Raw genomic sequence first — 24,746 nt, forward strand, 5'->3', positions numbered from 1 at the left:
TTTTTAGTTTCCACAGAGGAAAGAAGACACAGATTTATAGGAATCTAAGGTCACTTTCTGTGGAAATGTGCTGTGCTGTGTTTTCCAGTATTTTCCACAATGATTTCACATGGACTTCATGTTCAAATGATGAGGTTTTAATTTTATTTTAAAAGTTATGCCGACAATTTTGTAGCATGGGAAAGATGTTCCTTCCTCGTGAGAAATTTTTGTGCTTCTCTGTGGCGCAAAGGTTGGTCGATGAATGAAAATGTCTCAATATAAAGTGAAAAAGTGCACAGTATGTGGGCCAGGATTAAAAGAACCAGATATGGGTTTTCACACATCCAAGAGGGATTTGGAGTGGTTCAGATTTGGGGAACCTGTGTCCTTCCAGATGTTGTTTGACTTCAGTTCCCATCCTTCCCAGCCACTATGGACAGGATGACAGGAACTGGAGTGCAGTACAATCTAGAGAGACACAGGATCTGCATCCCTGCAGCAGACAGTGATTACCTAGCATCCTATAACCTGCTTGGAAGTTTTGGGTTGTTTTGGTATATAAATGTGAGGTGATGTGAGTTGTACAACCTCTGGAGGACACTGCACTGACTACCCTTGCTAGACAATTCTGAGGTAGGTGGTCCAGTGGTCTGACAATGGTATAAGGCAGCTTTCTGTGTAACTGAGGAATACACTCCACTAGGAGTAAAGGTAAAGGTACCCCTGACCATTAGGTCCAGTCGTGGACGACTCTGGGGTTGCAGCGCTCATCTCGCTCTATAGGCCGAGGGAGCTGGCGTTTGTCCACAGACAGCTTCCAGATCATGTGGCCAGCATGACTAAGCCGCTTCTGGCGAACCAGAGCAGTGCACAGAAATGCCATTTACCTTCCCGCCAGAGCGGTACCTATTTATCTACTTGCACTTTGACATGCTTTCAAACTTCTAGGTAAGGAGGAGCTGGGACTGAACAACGGGACCTCACCCAGTTGCAGGGATTCAAACCACCGACCTTCTGATCAGCAAGCCCTAGGCTCTGTGGTTTAGACCACAGCACCACCCGCATCCTGACAACAGTTTAGGGTAACAGAAAACAATCAGTAGGTAATCACAGCGCCACCCACGCCCCTTTCCACTAGGAGTAGTTGCAGTATAATGATTGGCGTGTCTGGCTGTGACTAAGGAGATTCAGGTTCTAATCCTCACTTGGTCATGGAACTCATTGGATGATCTTGGACCTGTCACTCTCTCTCAGCCTAAACTTCATCACAAGCTTGTTGTGAAGATAACATGAGAAGGGGAAGAACTAATATATGTCACCTAGAGCTTGGGGGGGGCAGGATATAAATGTTATAAATAAACAAAAGCATCTAGTTTTCCAGCTTGCAGGTGGCGGGCATTAAATAATAGTAGAAGTGATGCTCTGCTGGAAGTAAATGGGACACGGGTGGCGCTGTGGTCTAAACCACTGAGCCTCTTGGGCTTGCCGATCAGAAGGTTGGCAGTTTGAATCCCCATGATGGAGTGAGCTCCCGTTGCTCTATCCCAGCTCCTGCAAAACCTAGCAGTTCAAAAGCATGCCAGTGCAAGTAGATAAATAGTTACCGCTCCAGTGGGAAGGTAAATGGCTGTGCGCTCTGGTTTCCAACACAGTGTTCTGTTGTGCCAGAAGCAGTTTAGTCATGACCCGGAAAGCTATCTGTGGACAAACGCTAGCTCCCTCGGCCTGAAATCTAGATGAGTGCAGCAACCCCATAGTTGTGTTTGACTGGACTTAACCATCCAGGGGTCCTTTATCTTTACCTTTACCCTCATGAAGGAAGCCCCTACCTTTAATTTCTAGTGTCTGCATTTAAAAGGATCTCATGGAGAAGTTATGGGAAAGACCTTGGTGATCAATCTCCATTTGGAGTATGAAGTAAACCAAATCGACTCTGCATAAGGAAGCACTTTCTGTTTCGAAAGTTGCTGGAAACTGCAGGAAGGGAGCGTGCTCTTGCGTTCAGGACCTCCTAAGGGTCAGAACAGTTGATTGGACTAGATGGGCCATTGGTGTGACCCAGCAAAGCTCTTCTTGTATTCTCAAAAAGCACCATGTTTTCTGAAAAATAAGGTCTCCCCCGCCATTGGGTTATTAAACCACTAATTTACCAGACAACGCCAGAATGAAACAAGACATCAGTGAAGAAATAAAGCCCTACACCCTACGCAGCTGAATGCTGCAAAAAGCCAATATTTTCCCCTTACAAAATTACACAGCGAAAGAGTAACAAAAGGCCACTGGAGGGTTCATTTCAAATGCCATCTTTGTCCATTCAGGGTCTGTTGCTGTGTTCCTGTTGCAAAGGAATGCCCAGAGTTCTGAATGCTGCATTGTACAGTTTATTATCAAGACTTTATTTCATATCTGGTATATTAAGGCATAGCATCTTGGCCAACGAACTGAGCGCTGGCCCTTCAGTATCTGGGAGGGGAAAGTGTTGCTGCCAGATCAGTGGAAACACTGAGGAATTGGAACCAAAGCATTTCTTAGGTTTTCATTTGGTTCACTATCAGAAAACTGGTTTTAAGAAAAAGGTTGTCAAGTAAAGCAGGAAACACAATTCACTTTTCTTAAACACCACACAAGTTAATTTCACACAGACACAGAGAGAGGGAGACACACAACCTTCTTTTTTATCCAGGCGTCCCACTGAAAGAGATAATAGCAAGGTTGCACAGAGACCTAAACAGCTTGATATGCTCTTCCTACTTAGTGACTAACCCACATAAGTAATTATTGGGCTTTGTGTGCTATAAAGACCTATCTTTGAAAGGCCTGTTGAGAGAATGAGAGGAGGGAAGGGGTGAGCACAAGAGATCCAGTACTGTACTGAGGAGTAAGACCAGGACAGCTGCAGCCCATGACTAAGGGCCACATCTTGTGTGACGTGGGAGAGATAGGCCATATCTGATCCATACATTTAAAGCACTGTTATATCACTTTGGGCTTCCCCCAAATAATCCCTGGAGCTGTTATTTCTTAAGGGTGATGAGAAGCTGCAATCCCCACAGTAGCTTAACAGTCCTTCTTCCCAGGGAACTTAAAAAAAATATATGAATGAGTTTTTGATCCCCCCCCCCGTTTTCTTTTTTTATGCTGGTTTTAAAGTATATGATATTAATTTATTGCTGTTAGTTGCTTTGAGTAGCTTTTGTTTCTTTTTTTTAAAAAAGCAACTAATAAATACAGTCGTAACTCGGAAGTAAAACGGAATCTATTCCGGAAGTCCGTTTGACTTCCAAAAACGTTCGGAAACTAAGGTGCGGCTTCCGATTGGCTGCAGGAAGCTCCTGCAGCCAATCGGAAGCTGTGAAAGTTGCACTGGACATCCGGGTTCCAAAGAAAGTTGCGCTGGACATCCGGGTTCCAAAGAACGTTCACAAACCAAAACACTCACTTCCAGGTGTGCAGCGTTCGGGAGCCAAAATGTCCAGGATCATAGCTGTCAAGTTCTCCCTTTTTTAAAGGGAAATTCTCTTATTCCTTTTCAGGAAGCTGAAAAGGCTTCCTCGCGAGAAAGGGGAAAACTTGACAGTTATGTTCAGGATCCAAGGTACGACTGTACTAAATAAAAATAAATCTTGCATATTGTTTTTAAGCAGATGCTGCATGGCAACTGATCAGGGTTGGCACAGTGGTGGATTTCGTCCAGTGTAGGGAGCTGGCTTTGATGATCATTCAGGTCTGGTTCCACTTCTGGGATTGTACCCACTTTGCTGCACCAGCAAGCAACAAATTAGCAAAAGGTCAGCCTCTAAGAATGGATAGGACATCCTAGGTGGGCAACTAGCTCATTCTCTAAGCAAGATTTGTTAAGTATAATAGATTTAATTGAGATATATGTGTATTAATGAAGGTTTAAAATAGAAAATGGCTAACTGTGTATTGCTAACGTTGGGGGTTTTCCACAGTAGTTTGTCCAAGGGGCTCTAAGCTCCTAAATGGGTTAGTGATTACCTACTGATTGTTTTCTGTTACCCTAGACTGTTGTCACCTTAGATCAGGTGACAAAGGTACTGTGTTGCAAATTCACCATCTTGAAAGGGTGGTGGCTGTTAGTTCTTTGTCTGAATGCCGCAAGGAACAGAAGATGTAAATGAAGCTCTCCAGAAAAACAGCTCCAGGGAAATGGATGTTGTTAAAGAGAGAGGAAACTTTGCTTATAGGTCTGCTGAGCCTGTGCTGGGCAGCACAAGTCTTTGAAAGGCCTTGGTTGTATCTTTGATGCTTATGTTTTGTTTTGAAGAGTTCTGCCAGTAAAGAAATTGAATAATATTTTTGTGGGTATGGACAAAGATTTCTTCCAAAAGGAGTCGGTGCTTCCAGTCACTTCAAACAGCACAATATTGAAATCTGTGACAAGTTTCTCATGCCACTAAACTGCTATCTTCATTTTCTTTCTTGGGTGCCAAAAGAGAGGCACCTGCTTGGCCTCTGTGAGAACAGGATGCTGGACTAGGTGGGCCACTGGCCTGATCCAGCAGGCTCTTCTTATGTTCTAAAACAGTTTTGTCTCTGCCTCTAATGTTTGAACTCTGTGGCACAGCCAATGACGCTGATTAGCAGCAGGCAACAGGAGCTAATTTCATTTATAAGCCAGCCTGAGACATCCAAAGGGTATACAGTGGAACCTCGGTTTATGAACACCTCAGTTTACGAATTTTCAGTTTACGAACGCCGCGGACCCATCTGGAACGGATTAATTCACTTTCCATTACTTTCAATGGGAAAGTTCACTTCCGTTTATGAACGCTTCAGTTTATGAACAGACTTCCGGAACCAATTACACCCATGCTTCGGATTAAGTACGCTTCAGGTCGAGTACTCTGCGGACCCGTCTGGAACGGATTAATCCACTTTCCATTACTTTCAATGGGAAAGTTCGCTTCAGTTTATGAACGCTTCAGTTTAAGTACTCTGCGGACCATCTGGAACAGAGTAATCCACTTTCCATTACTTTCAATGGGAAAGTTCGCTTCAGTTTATGAACGCTTCAGTTTATGAACAGACTTCCGGAACCAATTGTGTTCATAAACCGAGGTACCACTGTATGTGATCCATACTTTTTTAGGATGAGCTTCACTTCAAGGCATACTATAGCCAGAGATCCTGCCGGCATCATCAGAACACTGTTATACTACTTCACACTCTTGATGAAGTACCTGTTGAGGACCCGGCTGCTTTTTCACCATCAAGGGGGAGGAAATGTCACAAATGAATTATAGGTAATAGGTAATCACAGAGACAGGAGATCCAACCGCTGTGTGGCTCAGTTATGAAAACGATCCTGTCTTTTGCTTCCCTAAATCCATTCTTCTGTCTTTCAGAAATTGCTCTTAAATGCCAAATGTTTTCCCGATTCCTCACTGGTTTTCCCCCATGTAGGAAGAGATAAGTATGGCAATCAAAAGCAATAAATCTAGCTTCCCACAAGCCATTATTCAGATGCTTCATGTCATTGCAGGGTATAAATTGGATTAGTAATGATAGTTTTGGGAAACTTTGTACTTGTTCCTCTTGCTTTTATGCAGCAGGAGCCCTGAAGCCAAAATCTCTCCTTCTGATACCTACATTTATTATTATTCTCTTTTACACTTATGATATCCACGAGATTGTTAGGATTCTTGCTCCGTGTTTGCAGTCATGAGATTGTTGTCTATCACATGACGGTGTATGTCTTCATTCCACAGTGTGGGAAGTGATGGAGACAGGATGTTTATGTTGCTGTGTTCTGTGAAGTGGGACTATTGCCCTTTGTTCCTTCTCTTTGCTGTCTGATGAGAAAGAGGAAGGAGCTAAGGCAGAACGCTCCAAGTGTATTAAATGTAAATAAAAGTAGATTAGCCAAAATGCTGTGCTATTGAGTCTGTTACACGAACTGCAAATACTCTGCAGGATCCCTAAGCGTGCTAATGCCTTTTGGTATTAGCCGCCGTGATGTTTTGGATGGAGAAAGCTTTGGAAGTTCCCAAACGACCAACCAGGAGGGAGAGAACATGCCAGTTGGGCATGTGTCTCTGCCAGTGTCCTACACGCGAGTAGGATGATTCTAACACAGATACTTCCTGCAATGCACAGCTGAACATCTGCTGCCCTTATGTGACACCCAGAATCAGCTGCCTGATGTGGCCTCCTCCCTTTGCCCAATGGTAGGATCAGCTCCGGCTAGAACCCTGGTCCTGGGATCCTCTCATCTCTCTGTCTCTCTTAACAGCAATGCCAGAAGTGTGATGATTTAGGTCAGGACTAGGGCACAGATGGAGTGTTTAACACTTTGCCTCTGTGTCATTTCCCTGTTGACTTCCCCCACAAAACTGTTTGTAGGAAATAGCAGTGTTGGAGGTCAACAGCACATGGAAGGAAGAAGCTTTCATTGGGAAAACAGAAAGCAGAAAGGGCCCTCACAACTGTATGTTCCAATCTAGATCCTGTTCACAGAGCACAACCACATCAGCTGGGACTGATGGGAATGTAGTCCAAGTGGCTAGAGGTCATTAAGTTAGTGAAGACTAGGCTATGGATTAATGTCAAACTGTTCAGTGAAGCCAATGATTGCTTCTCCAAAGGGCATTTCTAAGACAAGGAGGTTTTTCAGAAAAATGCAAGCTTTTGTTTTTGTTTTTTGTTACAATACCCTCCAGAATATTGGTGTACATCTCACCATCTTGTTTGAAGACTCCCTACAGCAAGGTATTGACTCAGAATACACATTCCATCACTTAAAAATGGAGATATTTGGGAGAGATCATTATTATTCAGGAAATATGCATATGCACCAGAGGCAGAATTGCAACAGCACGAAGAAGCCCATGTGACAGCTCTTGACCTTTGAGTCCTCTGCTGGATGCCTTTGTAGTACCTGGGAAGGGGAAATTCCACTTGGTTGAAACCCAGCAGGCTGACCTGCGCTGATCCCTTTGCTCAGAATTGCCTGGAAAAGTGAGAAGGCGCTCCTATAAGCAATAAAAGAACTGTGGAGGAAAGGTGGCGGTGAATACTGTATCTTGCTTGAGATTGGCATTCACTTCCCAGAGGGTGGCAGTTTTTGGAGAGTGGGGGAGGACTTGGGCAAGATTGGTTCTCCTCCTTCAGTGAGCCTAGTCTCCTCACTGACAGGGGCAGCTGTTGGTAGTTGCTGCTGCTCGGATGCATTGTCATGTCCACCTTCTGCTGTGCCCAGCAGAGCCAGTGAGTGAACAGGGAGTAGCAGATATTACTCCCAGTTTTTACCACTGAAGGTCCCTGCCTTCCCACAGCTCCCCAAGTCTCCTCCTCCCCTGGTTCCTTTCCGAGTAATCTGAGGCTCCATCCTCTTACCTGTCATACCTCTTCAGGTTATGGGAGACCAGTGGGGGAGAGGAGTTGGTTGCAGCAGGAGTGTGAAACACCCATGTCTCGTCACCAGCCTGACTCATCTCTGCCTCTTGCCGCCCTCCCCCCCATCCTACTCTCCTGCTGCAGATTCTGATTCTGATTCCAGGCTTCTCTCTGCCACAGACTCTCCCTGATCACTAAGCCCTGTTACCTCTTCAGCTTCTGACACCTTCTCCTCCCAATCTTCTCTCTCTGACCACTCTTTGTTGACCTACCAATTTCCGGGCTCTGAGCCTTCTTCGCTTGGGGTTCCCCAGCTGGTTCCTCCTACCATTCCTCTGCGCCCAACCGGTCCGTAACAAATAGTAGCGAGAAAAGGGAGCCTGTTTCTGTATGTTGTGTTCCAAGCACAGTCAGTCACTGGCATTGCTTCGGAATTATGTGTAAAGCCACCCGTTCTTTCAATTATATCTCTCTTCCATCTATGCAAATGTGAGAGAACGCACACAAGTGGAGTCCTGTATCAGTGCCAGCATGATCTTAAAAGCTGGTATTGCTACATAATTCTAGACAGCTTGTCAGTATTCATTAGCTCAACCGCAAATGTTACTTGTGGGAGGGAGGGTTGTGATTATTATCCTCAGGCTGCTCCTACTGTACTTGTGGTCTGTGTAGCCTAACTTCCTATTTGGTTTTCAGTCATAACCTCAGTTGATGGAACCCAGTGATCATCTTTCAGATTATGTAATGCCATCAAATAATTATGGTGAACTTAGGAAAATGCCTTCTTGCTCTCGCTGCTGCCCACAGCACGTGTTCAAAAAATCCTGGTTGGGAGTGAAGAGCAATAATGTGCAATGGACAGTAGGGGGTAGTGGCTGTGGAAAAGGCAAATTCCTTTGAATTGAAAATAAAAAACTGCCAAGATCATAATGCAGTTATACAAACCACAGTTGGAGTACTGTGTATAGCCCTTGTCACCTCACCTCAAAAAAGATATTGTAGAGTTGGGAAGGGTTCTATGATTCTATGAATTGTCTTATTTCCTTTTAAAGCTATCTTAAGTTTATGGTTGTCACATTGCATCTTTAATCTAACTACGTGCGGAAGTATATTAATGTATACTTTTTCCTCCAAGAAGCTCAAGGTGATGTTCATGGCTCTCCACCTCTCCATATGCAGTAGGTTGGGCTGAGAGGCAGTGACTAGCCCAGGATAACCCAATGAACCCCATAGCTGAGTGGGGATTTGAACCCTGGTCTCCCAGGTCCTATTTCAACTCTCGAACCAGTACACCACACTGTCTCTATGCCAAGAAGAGGAATGGAATGGTTTTATGACAAAATAAAAAAGCCCAGTGTCTCTGGAGCAAGAAGACTGGCAAAGCCAATTGCAAGGGGGAGAGAGTATAGAGAACCTCCCCCTATCATCAGGAGCAGCTCCTCCCCAAGCAGCCATGGAAGCGCAGGGTCTGAAGGAGCTAGTCAGGAAGCAGAGAGGGAGAGCCAGGGCTCCGGCAGGATGGAAGAGCCCCTGCTCCACAGGCGGGAAGAGAGAGAGAGACGGAAAGGGGGGAGAGGGAAAAGACGGAGGGTAGACCCTTTTCCCCGGCACCGGAATTAAGGAGGAGGAGAAAAGGGAGGAGATTCGCTGTCCCCAGGCTCTTATGTTGGTCAAAGGGGCGAAAAGGGGCAGTGTCGGATTCTGACACGGAATAAGCGGACATGAAACCGACAGCTCATCACACTGTAAATAACGTGCACCAATAAAGACTCTGGAAGACAAGTATGTGGAGAGTCGTTACTCAGGAGTAGCCGTAATAACCTCTGACACCAATCATGCGCATCCTTCAAGTTAGTAGCAGATGTAACCTGCACCCTTAAAGCCAATAATAAGGTTTTGCCTGCTTCCGGAGGGTAATCAGCTAAGCAAAATGCTTGTTAGCTTGCATGCTCCATCTCCTTGAATATTCACACTTTACCCTAGTAGTTTACCAATGCTGGGGAGAATCCAAAAGTACTGCAGGTACTTTCTCTAACCGAGTGATGCCTTTTCTTTCAACTGGAAGAAATGTTAAACACCATCCTGGTAGACAGACGTTAGTGTATGCATTATACCTAAGGGACCTCTTGAGAGAGAAACTCACAATGTCAATAACTGCAGGGCAACCACTTCAACAACAGCAAGAGCCTTTTCTTAGGTGTACTGCAGATTTTCAAACACAGTTTGTGGCTGTTACTCTCTCCTTATACAGCATAATGTTACAGTTCAGCAGGGAATAGCGCTCAAAGTGCTTGTTGGCTCCCCTCCCTCGTGTATCTTTTGCCATAATGGCCTTGCTCTGCCTCCGTGGTCAGAGGTAGCAATGCTTCTGAATGCCAGTTGGAACAGGAGGGGAGAGGGCTCTTGTGCTCAGGTCCTGCTTGTGCGCTTCCCACAGACATCTGGTTGGCCATTGGAGACACAGGATGCAGATGGGCCACTGGCCTGATCTGGCAGGGCTATTCTTTTGTGCTTATCACTGCCCTTCTCTCTGTAATGAGTAATGCTAGGTGAAATGGCATGGGTGGTGGTCAGGAGTGTGACATTTCACATAGGTGAAATGCCCAAGGATTACTGCACTAAGCTTCCCTCCATCATCACTGCTCGTTTTTTAAGGCTCCCCTCCATTTATTATACACTGTCCTTGTTCACACAACACAGCAAGCCAAACCTTGGCTTACTATGTGGTCTCCCAGAGAGGAGCTTGAAGCCACTTTGCTGTTGTGCTAAGTCAAGGTTTGGCACAGTGAACCAGGACTTGTGGTTAAGCTCTCTCTTCAGTAACCATGCCAAAACCAAGATTAAAATAATAGAATCATAGAGTTGGAAGGGATCCCAAGGGTCATCTAATCCAAATCTCTGCGATGCAGAAATCTCAACTAAAAGCATCCAAGACAGATGGCCACCCATCCTCTGCTTAAAAACCTCCAAGGAAGGAGAGTCCTCCACCACCACATTCCACTGTTGAACAGCTATTACTGTCTGAAAGTTCTTCCTGATGTTTAGTCGGAATCTCCTTTCTTGTACCTTGAAGCCATTGGTTTGGGGCCTACCCTTAGGAGCAAGAGAAAACAAGCTTGCTACCTCCTCCATGTGACAGCCATTCAGCTATCTGAAGTTGGCTATCATATATCCTCTCAATCTCCTCTTTTCCAGGCCAAACATATCTAGCTTCTTCAACCGTTCCTCATAAGGCTTGGTTTCCAGACCCTTGATCATCTTGGTTGCCCTCCTCAGGGCCGTCTCAAGCCGGTTGGGCGCCGTGGCGCGGAGATCGCTCCAGCGCCCCCGTCCTGGTGGGCGGACGCAGCGCCCTCCTGCTGGCCCGGCGCCCTGCGCCACCGACACTACCCCTAAAGCCGGGCCTGGCCCTCCTCAGCACACGTTCCAGCTTGTCAATATCCTTCTAAAATTGTGGCACCCAGATTGTCCCAGAACTGCCATGCCACCAGCCAAAGGCACCCTGAGAGGGACCTGCCCTGGAAGGAAGACTGAGTAATTAATAGCTCCTTTTGTACCAGGTCTGCTTGGGGCTTCCAGGTTCCTCCCACCTCTGTTCCTTCCCCTCACCAGCCCATCTTCAACTGCGTATGGTTGAAATTGCCTGCATGCAAGATAGGGGGCGGGGGTTGCTGTGCTCAGTCTCCTCTGGTCCTAGAAGAGAATGTTGTATGTATGGAGCCCCATAGCGCCAGCCTTATTCACAGCAGTCTGGTAGCAAACCCATCTAGATCCTAGAGGACAGGGCTGATCCCTGAAGAAATATAGCCTTAGGCTAGCAACTCACATAACATTTAAAGACAGCATCTGTAAAAACAAAGATGGGGATAAAATTGGAACACTGATTTTATCCCTAGAGGTACCAGAAAACAGAGACTGTGAACAGTTCGAGAAGTTGTAAATATTATTTAAATACTACTATTTTTTTAAGAAAAATAAATCCATTTCTGTGCAATACACATCTCATGTTCTGAATAGTTAATCATGCCAGACAGCATAAAATGTGGGTGTTTCTAGTGACATTAATAAGCACGTAATCAAGAATACAATCCTCCCTGCCGTAGCCTAATTTAGCTGAGGTTACAGAATTTTCTGCTACAAAGGACTTCCCTCCATTAATCATAGGTAAGCACAATTACAGTTCTCTTACCTCATTTTGAGAAGACAAAAAATGCACCCAGAGAGCATGAGAGTTTGTCAATCCTAGCCACCCCTTAGTACATATTTATTCATGTTTCATCTGGAAATTCCATTGGTCTGAGATTATACATGGAGTAAGTCTTGCATGTTAGAAAATACAACTCACTTGCTTATTTGTAAACACTGAAGTCATTACTGTGCCTGCATATGTGCGCAAACAATGATCTAGTTAGCATAATACGCATAAGCCTCAGGACTCATGTTCCCTCCACCTCCTTCAGCATGGCCATGATGAGGAGACTGGAAGCTATCGCTTCCATCTTCAGCTAACCACAATCACTTGTTACTCCCAAACAAACTGTGGTTAGTCTTAACTGGCTTAGAAAATAACTCAACATTTTTAAATGACCCTGGGTTGTTTCACTATACCAGTTAAGACTAACACAGATTGCACATTTGGACAAAATGAGGAACTGCAGTTAGCCAAAAATGAAAGTGAAAGCTTCTGGTCTCTTTGTGGCTCACTCAGGCTCATCCCTATAGCACTAAACCATGGTCTGATGTTAACATCCAATTGCTGCTTGCTGTAAACCACTGGAGGGCTGTTGTGCTCAGTTCCTGCTTGAGGGTTTTCTGCAGTCATTTGGGTGGCCACCATGAGAACAGGATGCTGACCAGGAAGTGACCTCTCCAGACAGCAGAACAACTCTTCTTTTCTTATCTCTGTGGCTGCAATCTCCTGGGTGACACAGACACTGTTAGGCAGTTGAATGCACATGCATATTCCATCCATTTTCCTCCCTCCCACCCACACTTTTCATGGCCCTGGGCACTGGCAACCCATGCTACACCACTGCTTCCAACTCTACAATTCCACGAATCTATGAATCTCTGGCCTTAGGGGAGCAGTCAGATTTTCTAGTTTCCTTCCTTCCCCTTCGCCCACATTCTCTCTCTCTCTCTCTCTCTCTCCCCCTCTCTCCCCAGCTGGTTCACTTTCATAAAGGTGTCCTCTGCATCAGGGTCCCTCGCTCAGGCATCTGGACATAAGAAAGAGAAACACAATTGAGAACATTATGTGTCCATATTCGAAAATTCTGTTGGTCTTTTTTAACAGGATGGTCTCATTAAGAAAATGCTGAACTTGTAACCGAATAAAGCTGCTAAATATTTCATTGCATACCAGACAGTAGTAACCGGAGACAGGAAATTATTATAAACTCTGCTGATTAAAAGAGGTAGATTTCTGTAAGCTTATCAGGAATAATTATGCTAATTCTGGGGTCTTAACTGAAGAGAACAGGCATCTATCTGCCTGTTCAGCACAGCTTCTTAGTGGAAATAATCATCCCAATTCACTAATACCTTTTGTTGAAGATACTTTAAGAAACATTGTTGTTGTTACTGTTGCTTAGTCGTGTCCGACTCTTCGTGACCCCATGGACCAGAGCACGCCAGGCACTCCTGTCTTGCACTGCCTTCCGCAGTTTGGTCAAACTCATGCTAGTAGCTTCAAGAACACTGTCCAACCATCTCGTCCTCTGTCGTCCCCTTCTCCTTGTGCCCTCAATCTTTCCCAACATCAGGGTCTTTTCCAGAGAGTCTTCTCTTCTCATGAGGTGGCCAAAGTATTGAAGCCTCAGCTTCAGGGTCTGTCCTTCCAGTGAGCACTCAGGATTTCCTTCAGAATGGATAGGTTTGATCTTCTTGCAGTCCATGGGACTCTCAACAGTCTCCTCCAGCACCATAATTCAAAAGCATCAATTCTTCGGTGATCAGCCTTCTTTATGGTCCAGCTCTCACTTCCATACATCACTACTGGGAAAACCATAGCTTTAACTATACGGACCTTTGTAGGCAAGGTGATGTCTCTGCTTTTTAAGATGCTGTCTAGGTTTGTCATTGCTTTTCTCCCAAGAAGCAGGCGTCTTTTAATTTCGTGACTGCTGTCACCATCTGCAGTGATCAAGGAGCCCAAGAAAGTAAAATCTCTCACTGCCTCCATTTCTTCCCCTTCTATTTGCCAGGAGGTGATGGGACCAGTGGCCATGATCTTGGTTTTTTTGATGTTGAGCTTCAGACCATATTTTGCGCTCTGCTCTTTCACCCTCATTAAAAGGTTCTTTAATTCTTCCTCGCTTTCTGCCATCAAAGTTGTGTCATCTGCATATCTGAGGTTGTTGATATTTCTTCCGGCAATCTTAATTCCGGCTTGGGATTCATCTAGTCCAGCCTTTCGCATGATGAATTCTGCATATAAGTTAAATAAGCAGGGAGACAATATACAACCTTGTCGTACTCCTTTCCCAATTTTGAACCACTCAGTTGTTCCATATCCAGTTCTAACTGTAGCTTCTTGTCCCACATAGAGATTTCTCAGGAGACAGATGAGGTGATCAGGCACTCCCATTTCTTTAAGAACTTGCCATAGTTTGCCATGATCTTAGTTTTTTTGATGTTGAGCTTCAGACGTATTTTGTGTTCTCCTCTTTCACCCTCATTAAGAGGTACTTTAATTCCTCTTCACTTTCTGCCATCAAGAAACATAACACTGCTCAAATGATACAATATAAAAATATAATCTAAAATATAATACGCTAAAATGATTGTTTACTAGATAAACATGTTCAACAACAGGTGTACTGTATTTGCTTGCACTGATGGCCAGAAAAACACCCAGCTTTTCTCATTAAAGTTAATTGGCAGGAGGAAAGCTTTCTTGGAGAGGCTCTATTAGCACAGATAAATAATTGCAGAAGAATAAAGGATGATGCAGCTATTGGGTTTAATTCTTTAAACAGTGTGAGGAGCTTAGCTAACAGGTTGGAGAGTGCATTTAGGCATGGATCCAAAAAGTCAAGATCTGGGTTAATTCAGTAATTGCTAGTTTAAGGAGCAAGCAATCATGAAGGTCAGTATTGCTAGACAGGAACACAACATAAGATCAAACTGCGTGAAAGTAGGGGTGGAAAAACCTCTCCATTTCAATTATCTCAGTTCCTCAATATTTCAAACCTAAAATTCAGTTCTCCACATTTCAGCACAATTTTTGGTGTTGTTGTTTTTTTTAAAAAAAAAACCATGAAAATTCTTCAGCATTTCAATATGAATATCTCCTGATAAAAACATTTTAGTTTGCAGATTTGCCTAATGTACGCACTTTTGCAAGCAATTTCTCCTAATATGAATTTTGCAAGTTATTTTCCTGAATATATTCATTTTTTATGCACACGTTTCTACCTAATTTAAGACATATATGTTTATTTTCTTAAGTCTGGTCTACAAGGTGCATCAGAATATGGCCTGGTCTACAGGTACAGTACTGTAATACAGAGCTGGTAGCATGGAGTGTACTATTTCAGGCTGCATGTGGTGGATTCCATTTTTGAATGTTCCCCCATGCAACAAACTGCCTGTTACAAGTTTTTTTAAAAAATAAATCAGCAAAACAGACAGAGGTTCAAGCCCAGCCTATTCACATCTCTGCTTGTTTTATAATTGCAGGGAGCTTTTTCCTGTAAGAGAGCATTCAGTAATGTGAGTACCTCTTCTTTGAAGTGACACATTTTACTGCCCCAGAATGCTACTACCCTGGTCGTTTTGATTTGCTCAGTGCAGACCAGTCCAGAATAACCTGTCAGGTAGCTGAGGCATATGTTTAGAAAATCTAGTGGGGCCCAGCAGTTTATGATTTTCTGCCCTCAACTCAGCCAGAAAAAAATGGTTTTTACTAAAGTCAGATGCTTTCTGCTTTCCTTCTACAGACGGCATTAGAAGGCAGACATGTTCTTTCTTGTGGAACCTCAAGAGCCATTTATAAGTGGGTTTCGCTTGACACACATTTCATTCCCAAAAGGAAAGTTTGCTTTTAAAAAGAAAAGGGAAGGCAGACACAAAACGTTAAGCTCGTGATCAGCACAAACCTCAACGTCAATAAGCATTCTGATGGGGGGGTAAAATACCTTAAAAGGGGGGCTGTTTCATGTCTTATTTTAAGTTATTGGTATCTGTAACCTTGGAGACCAAATTCTTCAAATTCACCCACCTTCGGGATAATTTTTGCCAGGGGTTTCGAAGGGATGCAACATGACTAGTGCAAAAATCGCTTGTGACCACAACTCTTTGTCTACATCCCCAGGAACCTCTGTGAGACTTGTCTCTGAATAAACGGGCATAGGATTGTGCAGTTTGTGGGGGAAACATCAGGAATTCACAAATGTTTAATTATTATGGGTTCAATACAGAACAGATTAGTAGCGCTTAGTTGCCTTTGAAATCAGTGAGGCTTGAAGTGTAATTAACTTACTTTACATCCAACCCAACATCTTTTTTTTTTAAGGAAAACTTTTTAAAAAATCAATAAAGTAGATGTTAAAGTGGATAGTGTGTGAAAATGAAAGTTAATTCATCTGGTGTTATTTTTTTTAAGGAACAGGGTATGCAGTGGTCATAAAAAAAGTCAAAAGATGGACACTTTCAAAGAGTGGTCATGTCTTAGACACACACCTTTGCCGCAGTCACCTCCAATAAACAGGTTTGGTAGAATTTGTATTGCTTTGGAAGCATTTCAAATAGGAAGGAAGGAAAGAAGGCTCTATCACTCGCTTGTCACAGATAATGTGCTATGGACTGCTCTATATAGACGTACAGTGGTACCTCTACTTACGAATTTAATGCGTTCCGAATGCACATTTGTAAGTCGAAAAAAATTGTAAGTCGAATCCCATAGGAATGCATTGGGAGAAAAAATTCGTAAGTAGAAGCAACCCTATCTAAAAATTCATAAGTAGAAAAAATCCTATCTAAACCACATCCAAGATGGCGGATGGAGCTCCATTCGTAAGTAGAAACATTCATAAGTAGAGTTATTCGTAAGTAGAGGTACCACTGTAACATGATTATAATTCCAAAACTTTCTAGTTTGACTGAATTCTCCAAAGGTGAAGTAGTGAAGTAGTGATGTATTCCTTTGGTTCATGTCCTTAATTATATAAGAAAATAAAGTGAACTATAACATGCATGATCTTTTATTTGCAGCTATTGCTTTGCCCACCTACATGAACATGTGATTGCATTTTTTATGCTGTACTTTCAAAAGTACTCAAATGATGTTTGTTCGCATCTCCTCTGCCCATCTCTGGGCTACTTGGAAATATTTGGGTTGCAGGGCCCCTTGTAAGACCATTGCTGGTGATAGTTTAAAGCAGTGCTTTTTTCCTTAAAAAAATGTTTAGGGGTACTCTCATTTTCCTACTCATATTGAAATGCTGCCCCTCAATGAGGCCAAACTTAGATTCACAAAATGTTTAGGGGTATGCGTGCCCCTGCGTCCCCCCAGAAAAAAGCACTGGTTTAAAGTCGTCTCATCTCATTTCAATTGGCTTAAGGCAACAGTTTTAAGAGCAGCAGCTTCAAATACTTATAGGAGAAACCAAGCCAGCCAATTGGCAGAATTTAGAACATAAAACTGAAACAGATGTTGCTGCCAAGGTTCTTGATCTAAATTGGAATGAAGATCGCCATCAGAAGACATTGTGAGACAGGTTAATCAACAAAGTATGACTGAGGACTTGCTTGTCTGCTGCCTGTTTTATATGTCAGTGACAGATGTTGCATCTAGTAGCTCATTAGGTATCTCAGCCCAGGACGAAGGGGCCACTTTCCCATGATTTCCCTGTTAGCTCCATTTACTCCATCTTGACTGTCAAATATGTCTTGGCCTACCAGTAATTGCTGCTTTTGAATGATCTATGGCTTCGTGCATCTCGCAAACCTGGCGCTTGTTAAAGCTGTTAAGCAGGGAATCATAGGGTTGCAACGTACAGGAAAGGTGATCTAGTCCATGGTTAAGAACATCTACATGCTGCACGGGCACACCAATATCAATCAATCTATGCCAAGGCAAACAACAATGTACCACCAACAGACCACATTTGCAGTAGAAGACAGGGCTGTCTTAAGCATATCCGGCGCCGTGGTGCGAAGATCCCTCCGATGCCCCCCATTTCCCAGACCCAGAGTTGTTGACCTTTTTTTAGGAAGGGGGAGTCCAGAGGGGAGCTTGCCCCATATTCCCTACAGGGGGCGGGCAGTCACGTGGGGCACACGATTTGGCCCAAAGACAAGCGAACTTCCCGCTCCCAAGTCTTTAGAGCCTGGCAGCAAGCCGAGGTCAACATCGAAGGGGGAGCCCTGTACTCTGGAGGGCGAATGGCTCTCCTCCTCTTTGGCTCACCTGCCGGGTGGGTGGGCTCTGGCCACGCTCTCCGCGGAGCCTTCATGGTCCAGGGCGCAGGCAGCAGTGAGCACGACAGCCAGGAGCTCCATGCGAGGCAGCAAAAGTGACAGCTTTAGAGTTGCAGAACCAGCGAGACTCCGGCCCTGAGTGGCAGCAGGCGCATGGTCTCGCTGGTTCTGCAACTCGCTGCTAGTGCCGTCGCTTTTGCTGCTGAGGGCACCCACAGCACCTGCTCAAAAATCCACGTGCCCACAGGCCAAAAAAAGTTGTCGAACCCTGACTTAGCTTGTTTGGTGAGAAAATGTTATTTCTCCCTGTCTCATAACACTCAAACTCATGGACATCCAATAAAACCAATTGTTGGAAGAAAGGCGCAGGTAACATAAAGCACTTCTTTAATTAGCACATATTTAAATTATGGGACTCACTCCTACAAGAGGCAGTGATGGCCACCATTTTAGATGGCTTTAGAGGAGGATCAGACAACTTAATAGATGAGATGGCTACTAGCCAAGATCAATCAGTAAGTCAATCATTTTATTTGTAGGTCACCTTTCCAAAATTAAAACCATGCTCAAGGTGGCTTACAACATACAGAAAATCACATATGGCTGTACTCCAGCTGTGGAGGCAGTCAAGCTTCCAAACACCAGTTGCTTATAGGCTTCTTCTTCTTCTTCTTCTTCTTCTTCTTCTTCTTCTTCTTCTTCTTCTTCTTCTTCTTTCTTCTTTCTTCTTTCTTCTTTCTTCTTTCTTCTTTCTTCTTTCTTCTTTCTTCTTTCTTCTTCCTTCTATCACTTGTAGCCGAGTAAGATTGTCTTCCATAAGCACAGTTTTAACAATGAGTCCGTAAGTGACTGTGGAGGCCAATTCTGGATCCACACATCCTTCCACAGTGGGGAATACATGTTTCCAGGTAGGAGTTGATCACGGTGAGGGTTTGTGTAGAACTGTCCCTATAAGATCATGGGCACAAATCATCAGAAATGTACCGTAAAAAGACGTATTGAGAGGCTGCCGCACTCAGCCGGACACCAGCCGTTCGGCACCCCTTCAGCACCCCTGGTGGCCAGGCGCCCTGGTGCGTTGCGCCACCCAGCCCAGGCCTAGAGACGGCCCTGGTAGAATAACTGCTTTTGAAGCACATACATGTCCATGGGGTACACGCACTAAGTGTGCATGCTGGGGCAGGGAGAGCCATTAATTGTGTTAGGAAGCTGTCTTATACTGAGTCATAGAATCATAGAATTGTACAGTTGGAAGGGACTATGGGGGATCAGTCTAATCCCCTGCAATGCAGAATTATGGGTCTTCCTAGCTCAGTGGAAGCAGCTTTCCAGGGCTTCAGACAAGGAATCTTTTTACTGGAGATGCTGTAGTGAATCTGGCACCTTCTGCATGCAAAGCCCTACCACCAAGATGAGGGCCTTCTGGCTGTTGGGGAGGGGAGAGGACAGAATTACTTCCGCTGGCACAAATATACCTTTACAAGCATTGTGAGTAAGAAGTACTGTGCTAATTTTCATGATGGATTTATAATTTATATGGAAGCCTGTGAGAAACAACAGCTGCACCCACATTGTCATTAGCCTTCCGGGTTTCATTAAATATTTTTGAAATGTTTACCAAAATTTAAAATGGGGGGGGAATGAGGAGCAGGTCTCCGTTTAAGGGAAATTTCTGTCTTCCACTTTCTCTGTGGCGCTGATGGAACATTTTGTGTTCAATACTCCATTGACCCAACTGTGCAACAAATAGCTTTATTGGAAGTGGGAAGTGGTGGGTTGTATTTCAAATTAAACTAAGAAGAAATCTGCCATGCTATTGTTTCCTCCTCTGGTTTACAATCGCAGAATGAAGAAGGCCTCCCGCAGGAAGGAATGATGGATAACACAGACATGCCAGCGGACCCAGAAAATGAGGCCTACGAAATGCCTCCTGAGGTAAAATCTTTCTTTGATGGGTTCTCACAGAGTATACTATTAATGGGCACCTCATGATAGACGTCCTGGTAATTTATGCTTGAAGTGTTGGGAGAAATTTAGAAACCAGTTTGTCAATAAACATGTACTGCACTCACGGAAGAAACCTGTGGGCACACCACATGCTGCCACCCATGGAGAAGTGGTGCTGGCAGTGGCACCAGTTTCTGGCAACATCTTGGCAGATCTCACTGAAATCTCACACATTCTCGTGAATTTCTTTGTGAGATCTCGCCAGAAACCAGTGCTGCGTCTCCATAGGATGCTGTCAGCAGCTCCCATCTGGTTGCCCAGGAAAGTAGAAAGACAAGGAAAAGTTTATTACAGTCCTTTTTTATTTCACTCTTTACAGAGAGAGGCTATAGAACCCCGTCTCTTGGATAATGGCATTGTCCCAAGGGAATCTCCACACACTCCGTCTCTCCCACTTCCTCATTCGTCATTCTCATCACCTCCTCCACAGGTGCTGCTATATGCCCTCTGTCTTTGAGCTCTTTGCTCTCCTACTTTTAAAGCTCGCCGGGTTCTGGGAGATGGAGGGTCTAGAATGCTTTCTAATGACAACATGTCGGCCAGGTGTTGCTCTGGCTCTCCCATGATTTCCCGACTTTCTCCTTCATCTGCCTCTCAGCTGTGACCTCCCTCAGACCCCTGTTGTAAATCTATACTGTCTCTCTTCCTCCTCCCTGGAAGGGTCAGGATGGGGAGGTGGTCTACACCTCCTCTGCCTAGTCCCTGACAGTTGGGTGACCACAGGCATGCTCCTTCTTCAGTTTCCACCACCTGAGGCAGTGGGTTCATCGCACCTCATGGGTGGGCAGGCCCTGCCCCCACTGCCCTGCACCTTTCCACAAGACCACACTACTTACTGCTCCAGCATGCAATAAAAGCAAACATGCATACATACATACATAATCCCATGCACATTTATCTAGGTGGAAACCCCACTGAACAAAGAGATACTTAGTTCAAAGTAAATGCACCTAAGGTTATGCTGTCAAACTGCAAACCCCCACGATAGAAGGAAAATAACATGCATTAATGATTAAAACTTTTTTTAAAACAAACAAACAAACAATGCCTCCTCAGTACTCCTGGGTGGTATGAAAACACTTACTTAGGATGAAAACCATTTTTATGCCCCTCATGCCGACAGAGCCCAAAAGCAATACCAGAACAATAAAGAAAAGAGAGGGGGGAAGCCTGCCAAAGATAAATTCTTCACTCAAAAGCACGTGTGTTTTTTTAATTTGCATTCATATTTAAACAAGGGGGGGAGCCACCTTCTTTGTGATTTATCTTATAATACCGGTAAATTCAGTGTAAGGGACTTTAATTTCAGATCCTAAACCAGTACCAACGAAAACACAAACATGATTCATATTATTATTCAGTGTGAAAAGACATGCACAGGCTGCTTCCTTGGCCACGCCATTTCTCAAAAGCTGTTTTAGAATTGTAGGTTTTTGTTCTCCCTGCAAAACACTTCCCCCTCTAATAGCTTGCGTTCTTCAGTCAAGTTCCTACGAATGTATACCTGCTTAAAATTAAATACAAAATTCTAGCCTTTAATGGACTGTGAATGTCACTGCATTACAGAATTTTCTGAAGAACTGTCTCCATTAAGATGGTGTATTTGCCATCGTGCAAAGTAGTTCCCATAAGATTTTCCCACTCTGTGCATTAAAGCGATGCAGAAGAATGTGACATGATGCTTCTCCTACATCCCTAGTGAGCAACCACCTGAAACTAAGTACCACTTTAGTGTGAACTAGCACATTATATATTGAGATGTTTTCTCTCTTCTTCTTCTTCTTCTTCTTCTTCTTCTTCTTCTTCTTCTTCTTCTTCTTCTTCTTCTTCTTCTTCTTCCTCCTCCTCCTCCTCCTCCTCCTCCTCCTCCTCCTCCTCCTCCTCCTCCTCCTCCTCTTCTTCTTCTTCTTCTTCTTCTTCTTCTTCTTCTTCTTCTTCTTCTTCTTCTTCTTCTTCTTCTTCTTCTTCCTCCTCCTCCTCCTCTTCTTCTTCTTCTTCTTCTTCTTCTTCTTCTTCTTCTTCTTCTTCTTCTTCTTCTTCTTCATCTTCTTCTTCCTCCTCCTCCTCCTCCTCCTCTTCTTCTTCTTCTTCTTCTTCTTCTTCTTCTTCTTCTTCTTCTTCTTCTTCTTCTCCTCCTCCTCCTCCTCCTCCTCCTCCTCCTCCTCCTCTTCCTTCTTCAATGCTGATGTTGCTGTTCCCAACAGGAAGAATACCAGGATTATGAACCCGAGGCTTGAATTCAACTCTCTTCCTTCTGTTAGCTTCTGGCAAAGACATCCTGTCCTGTACAAGTGCTGAGTTCCAATGTGCCCAGTCGTGAACTACTTTTTATAGTTTGTACAGTGTCTTTTGAAGTCTTCCATCAGCAATGATCGGAGCATCTGTAACTGCGTCCAGTTTTCGTTTCAGCGACCGACCTCCCTCTGAAACGAAGGTCTGGGTCTCAGAGCCATTGTTGTTGTCTGGATATTGTGGCTTCAAGTTCTAAAAAGTCCGAAAGCAGTTTTTTTAAAAAAATAAAATAAAAAACACCTAAGTGTCTACTACTCCTTCTTTCTAATGCTGTACATGTTTTGTTGAGAGATTGTCGGTAATTTGGTATTGTTAAACACAAGGTTTTTTTAAACTGTTACCTATGATCTTTCTTTTTCTGTCAAAGGATAACATTATTGTGAAAGTTGTTAATATATTTCTATACATATATACATATATATAAAGTAATTGAGCATGAACTATGCACCTATAAATATTTACTGTGGGATCTTACTTGTTTTGTGAAATGTTTTACTAATTTGCAATTGTAAATAACGGTGTCCAACTGGAATAAATAAAATGTTATCTGTTCAAAATTGGTGTTAAATAATTAGCTCCCCCTTTTTCACAATAAATTCTCACGTTGGGGTTGTGTCACATACTAAAGGTAAAGGTAAAGGGACCCCTGACCATTAGGTCCAGTCGTGACCGACTCTGGGGTTGCGCGCTCATCTCGCGTTATTGGCCGAGGGAGCCGGCGTATAGCTTCCAGGTCATGTGGCCAGCATGACAAAGCCGCTTCTGGCAAACCAGAGCAGCACACGGAAACGCCGTTTACCTTCCCGCCAGAGCGGTTCCTATTTATCTACTTGCATTTTGACGTGCTTTCGAACTGCTAGGTTGGCAGGAGCTGGGACCAAGCAACGGGAGCTCACCCCGTCACAGGGATTCGAACCGCCGACCTTCTGATCAGCAAGCCCTAGGCTCAGTGGTTTAACCACAGCGCCACCTGGGTCCCTTGGTTGTGTCACATACTAAAGGTAAAGGTAAAGGGACCCCTGACCATTAGGTCCAGTCGTGACCGGCTGTCACATACTAAATGACAGCAAATACAGTACATGTTTTCAGCTCCCTGAAAAGAACCAGCGATGGACACTGTCCCCTGTCTTGCCTTGCGGGGGGGGGGAATCAAAACTCAGGGAGATTGCTGGAATCCCCATCAGTCCCTCTTCTTCCAAGCAAACTGATCCTTGTGACAAAGCTGGGTGTAGGAAATAAATCCTGAGGCTATGCAAAAGCTAGGGTTGCCAGTGTGCAATTGGGCCCTTAAGGATTTACCTTGACATCAGGAAAGCCTCTGAGCCCCCCTTGCCTCTTCCCCTCTCCAGCTCAGTAAACAGCGACTCAAATTTCGGGAGGTCAAGGGAGTGCCACTGCCCAATAGGGAAACTTTGCTAAATTCCTCTGATTTCACTGCCTGCAAAAGGGCAGGAAAACAGGGGCCATTTCAGGTGTCTAGAGTATTGTTGGCATCTGTCTGTCTCAAAAGCAATAGAGTGCACCTCCAAGGGTGAAGTCAAACTGCTGCATCAACGGCACCAAACTTACCTCCCTGGGGCACAAGCCTGTATGGAGATCCTGGGCTGCCCAGATGACAGGATGATGTGGTCCAAAGGAAAACAGAGCAATGCGTTTGGCACCAGCTTGGTTACAGGAAGGAGGCGTAGAAGGTGCCGTCCAACCATCTTAGGGACTCCATTCTGGATTTTCATCTCCCAGAGATATCCCGCAAGGCAGCAGAGGTTTAGGATCAGTTTTCCTCTTCCTCCATGGTCTACCTTCCCAGTTGATGCCCCTCACTACAGCATGTGCAACAGCCACCTTCCATGACCAGGTGACTTGTGTGCATGCCTTGTCTGCTGTCCAGCTGTTCAATGTGGATGAACCATTTTCAGGCACCTCCTGCTTTCTCTCCTTAGTTTTGTTTAGCTTTAAACTGGACTTGGACTTCAACTACAGGAGGGTGCCTTCAAAACAGAGGACTTTATAAAGTAGGATCTTGGTTTCCACGCTTGGTAACAGGAGACCTCTCCTTAGGCATGCACCACACACACACAATTAATGTATTTTTCATAGATGTGCATGAAGATGTCTTAATTATTTATCGCATTGTGTCAAGTTGCCATCATATTGTGCTTCTGAACCACTGTCCTTATATTAAGCGCATAAATTCACCTGAGAAAGGTGAGTCAGTTGCGTTGGTCTCTTCCAGTTATATTTTCCTCCTCATCTAGGTTCACAGGAGCCAAACCACTCACAGTTCAAGGCCAGCTGCAATAACACTGTGGGAGTAGCCTCCAGTTCACACGCCTGCCGAAAAACCTGCCCTCAGATGGCCGGAAAGGCGGCTGCCCATAGGCTGCCATGGTTTCCATGGCAACCATGCGAGAAAGAGAGAGATGCTGTGAACGAGTAATATGCTGCATTTCAATGAAATTCCTCTAGATCCTGCACAGCCCTTCCCCCCACACACACACAAGTAGACAAAACACTTGGGGAAAGGGGGACTTTATTGCTTGTGGAACTACAGAAGACTTCAGGTATCGGAGCTGAAGCTGACCCTGGCCAAACTGAATCCTCCAACGATCGAATGAACAAAAGTCAAAGGGCCGACCAGAGTGTCTGCATTTTTGTTTTGAAAGCAACCAGAAGCTCTGTGC

General features: G+C 44.4%; 1 protein-coding gene across 1 annotated transcript in view; it reads left to right on the forward strand.

The window, feature by feature from the left end:
* The window catches only part of SNCA (synuclein alpha), a 48,629-nt gene extending 24,348 nt beyond the window's left edge, over positions 1-24,281 (forward strand). The window contains exons 5-6 of the mRNA XM_035112606.3: positions 19,612-19,701; positions 21,978-24,281. Of these exons, the coding sequence (XP_034968497.2) occupies positions 19,612-19,701; positions 21,978-22,010 (123 nt within the window). The 3' untranslated portion in view covers positions 22,011-24,281. The remainder of the gene's footprint in view (positions 1-19,611; positions 19,702-21,977) is intronic.
* Positions 24,282-24,746: the final 465 nt, after the last annotated feature.

Source organism: Zootoca vivipara, chromosome Z1, assembly GCF_965207765.1.
Source record: "Zootoca vivipara chromosome Z1, rZooViv2.hap1.1, whole genome shotgun sequence".
Lineage (NCBI taxonomy): Eukaryota > Metazoa > Chordata > Lepidosauria > Squamata > Lacertidae > Zootoca > Zootoca vivipara.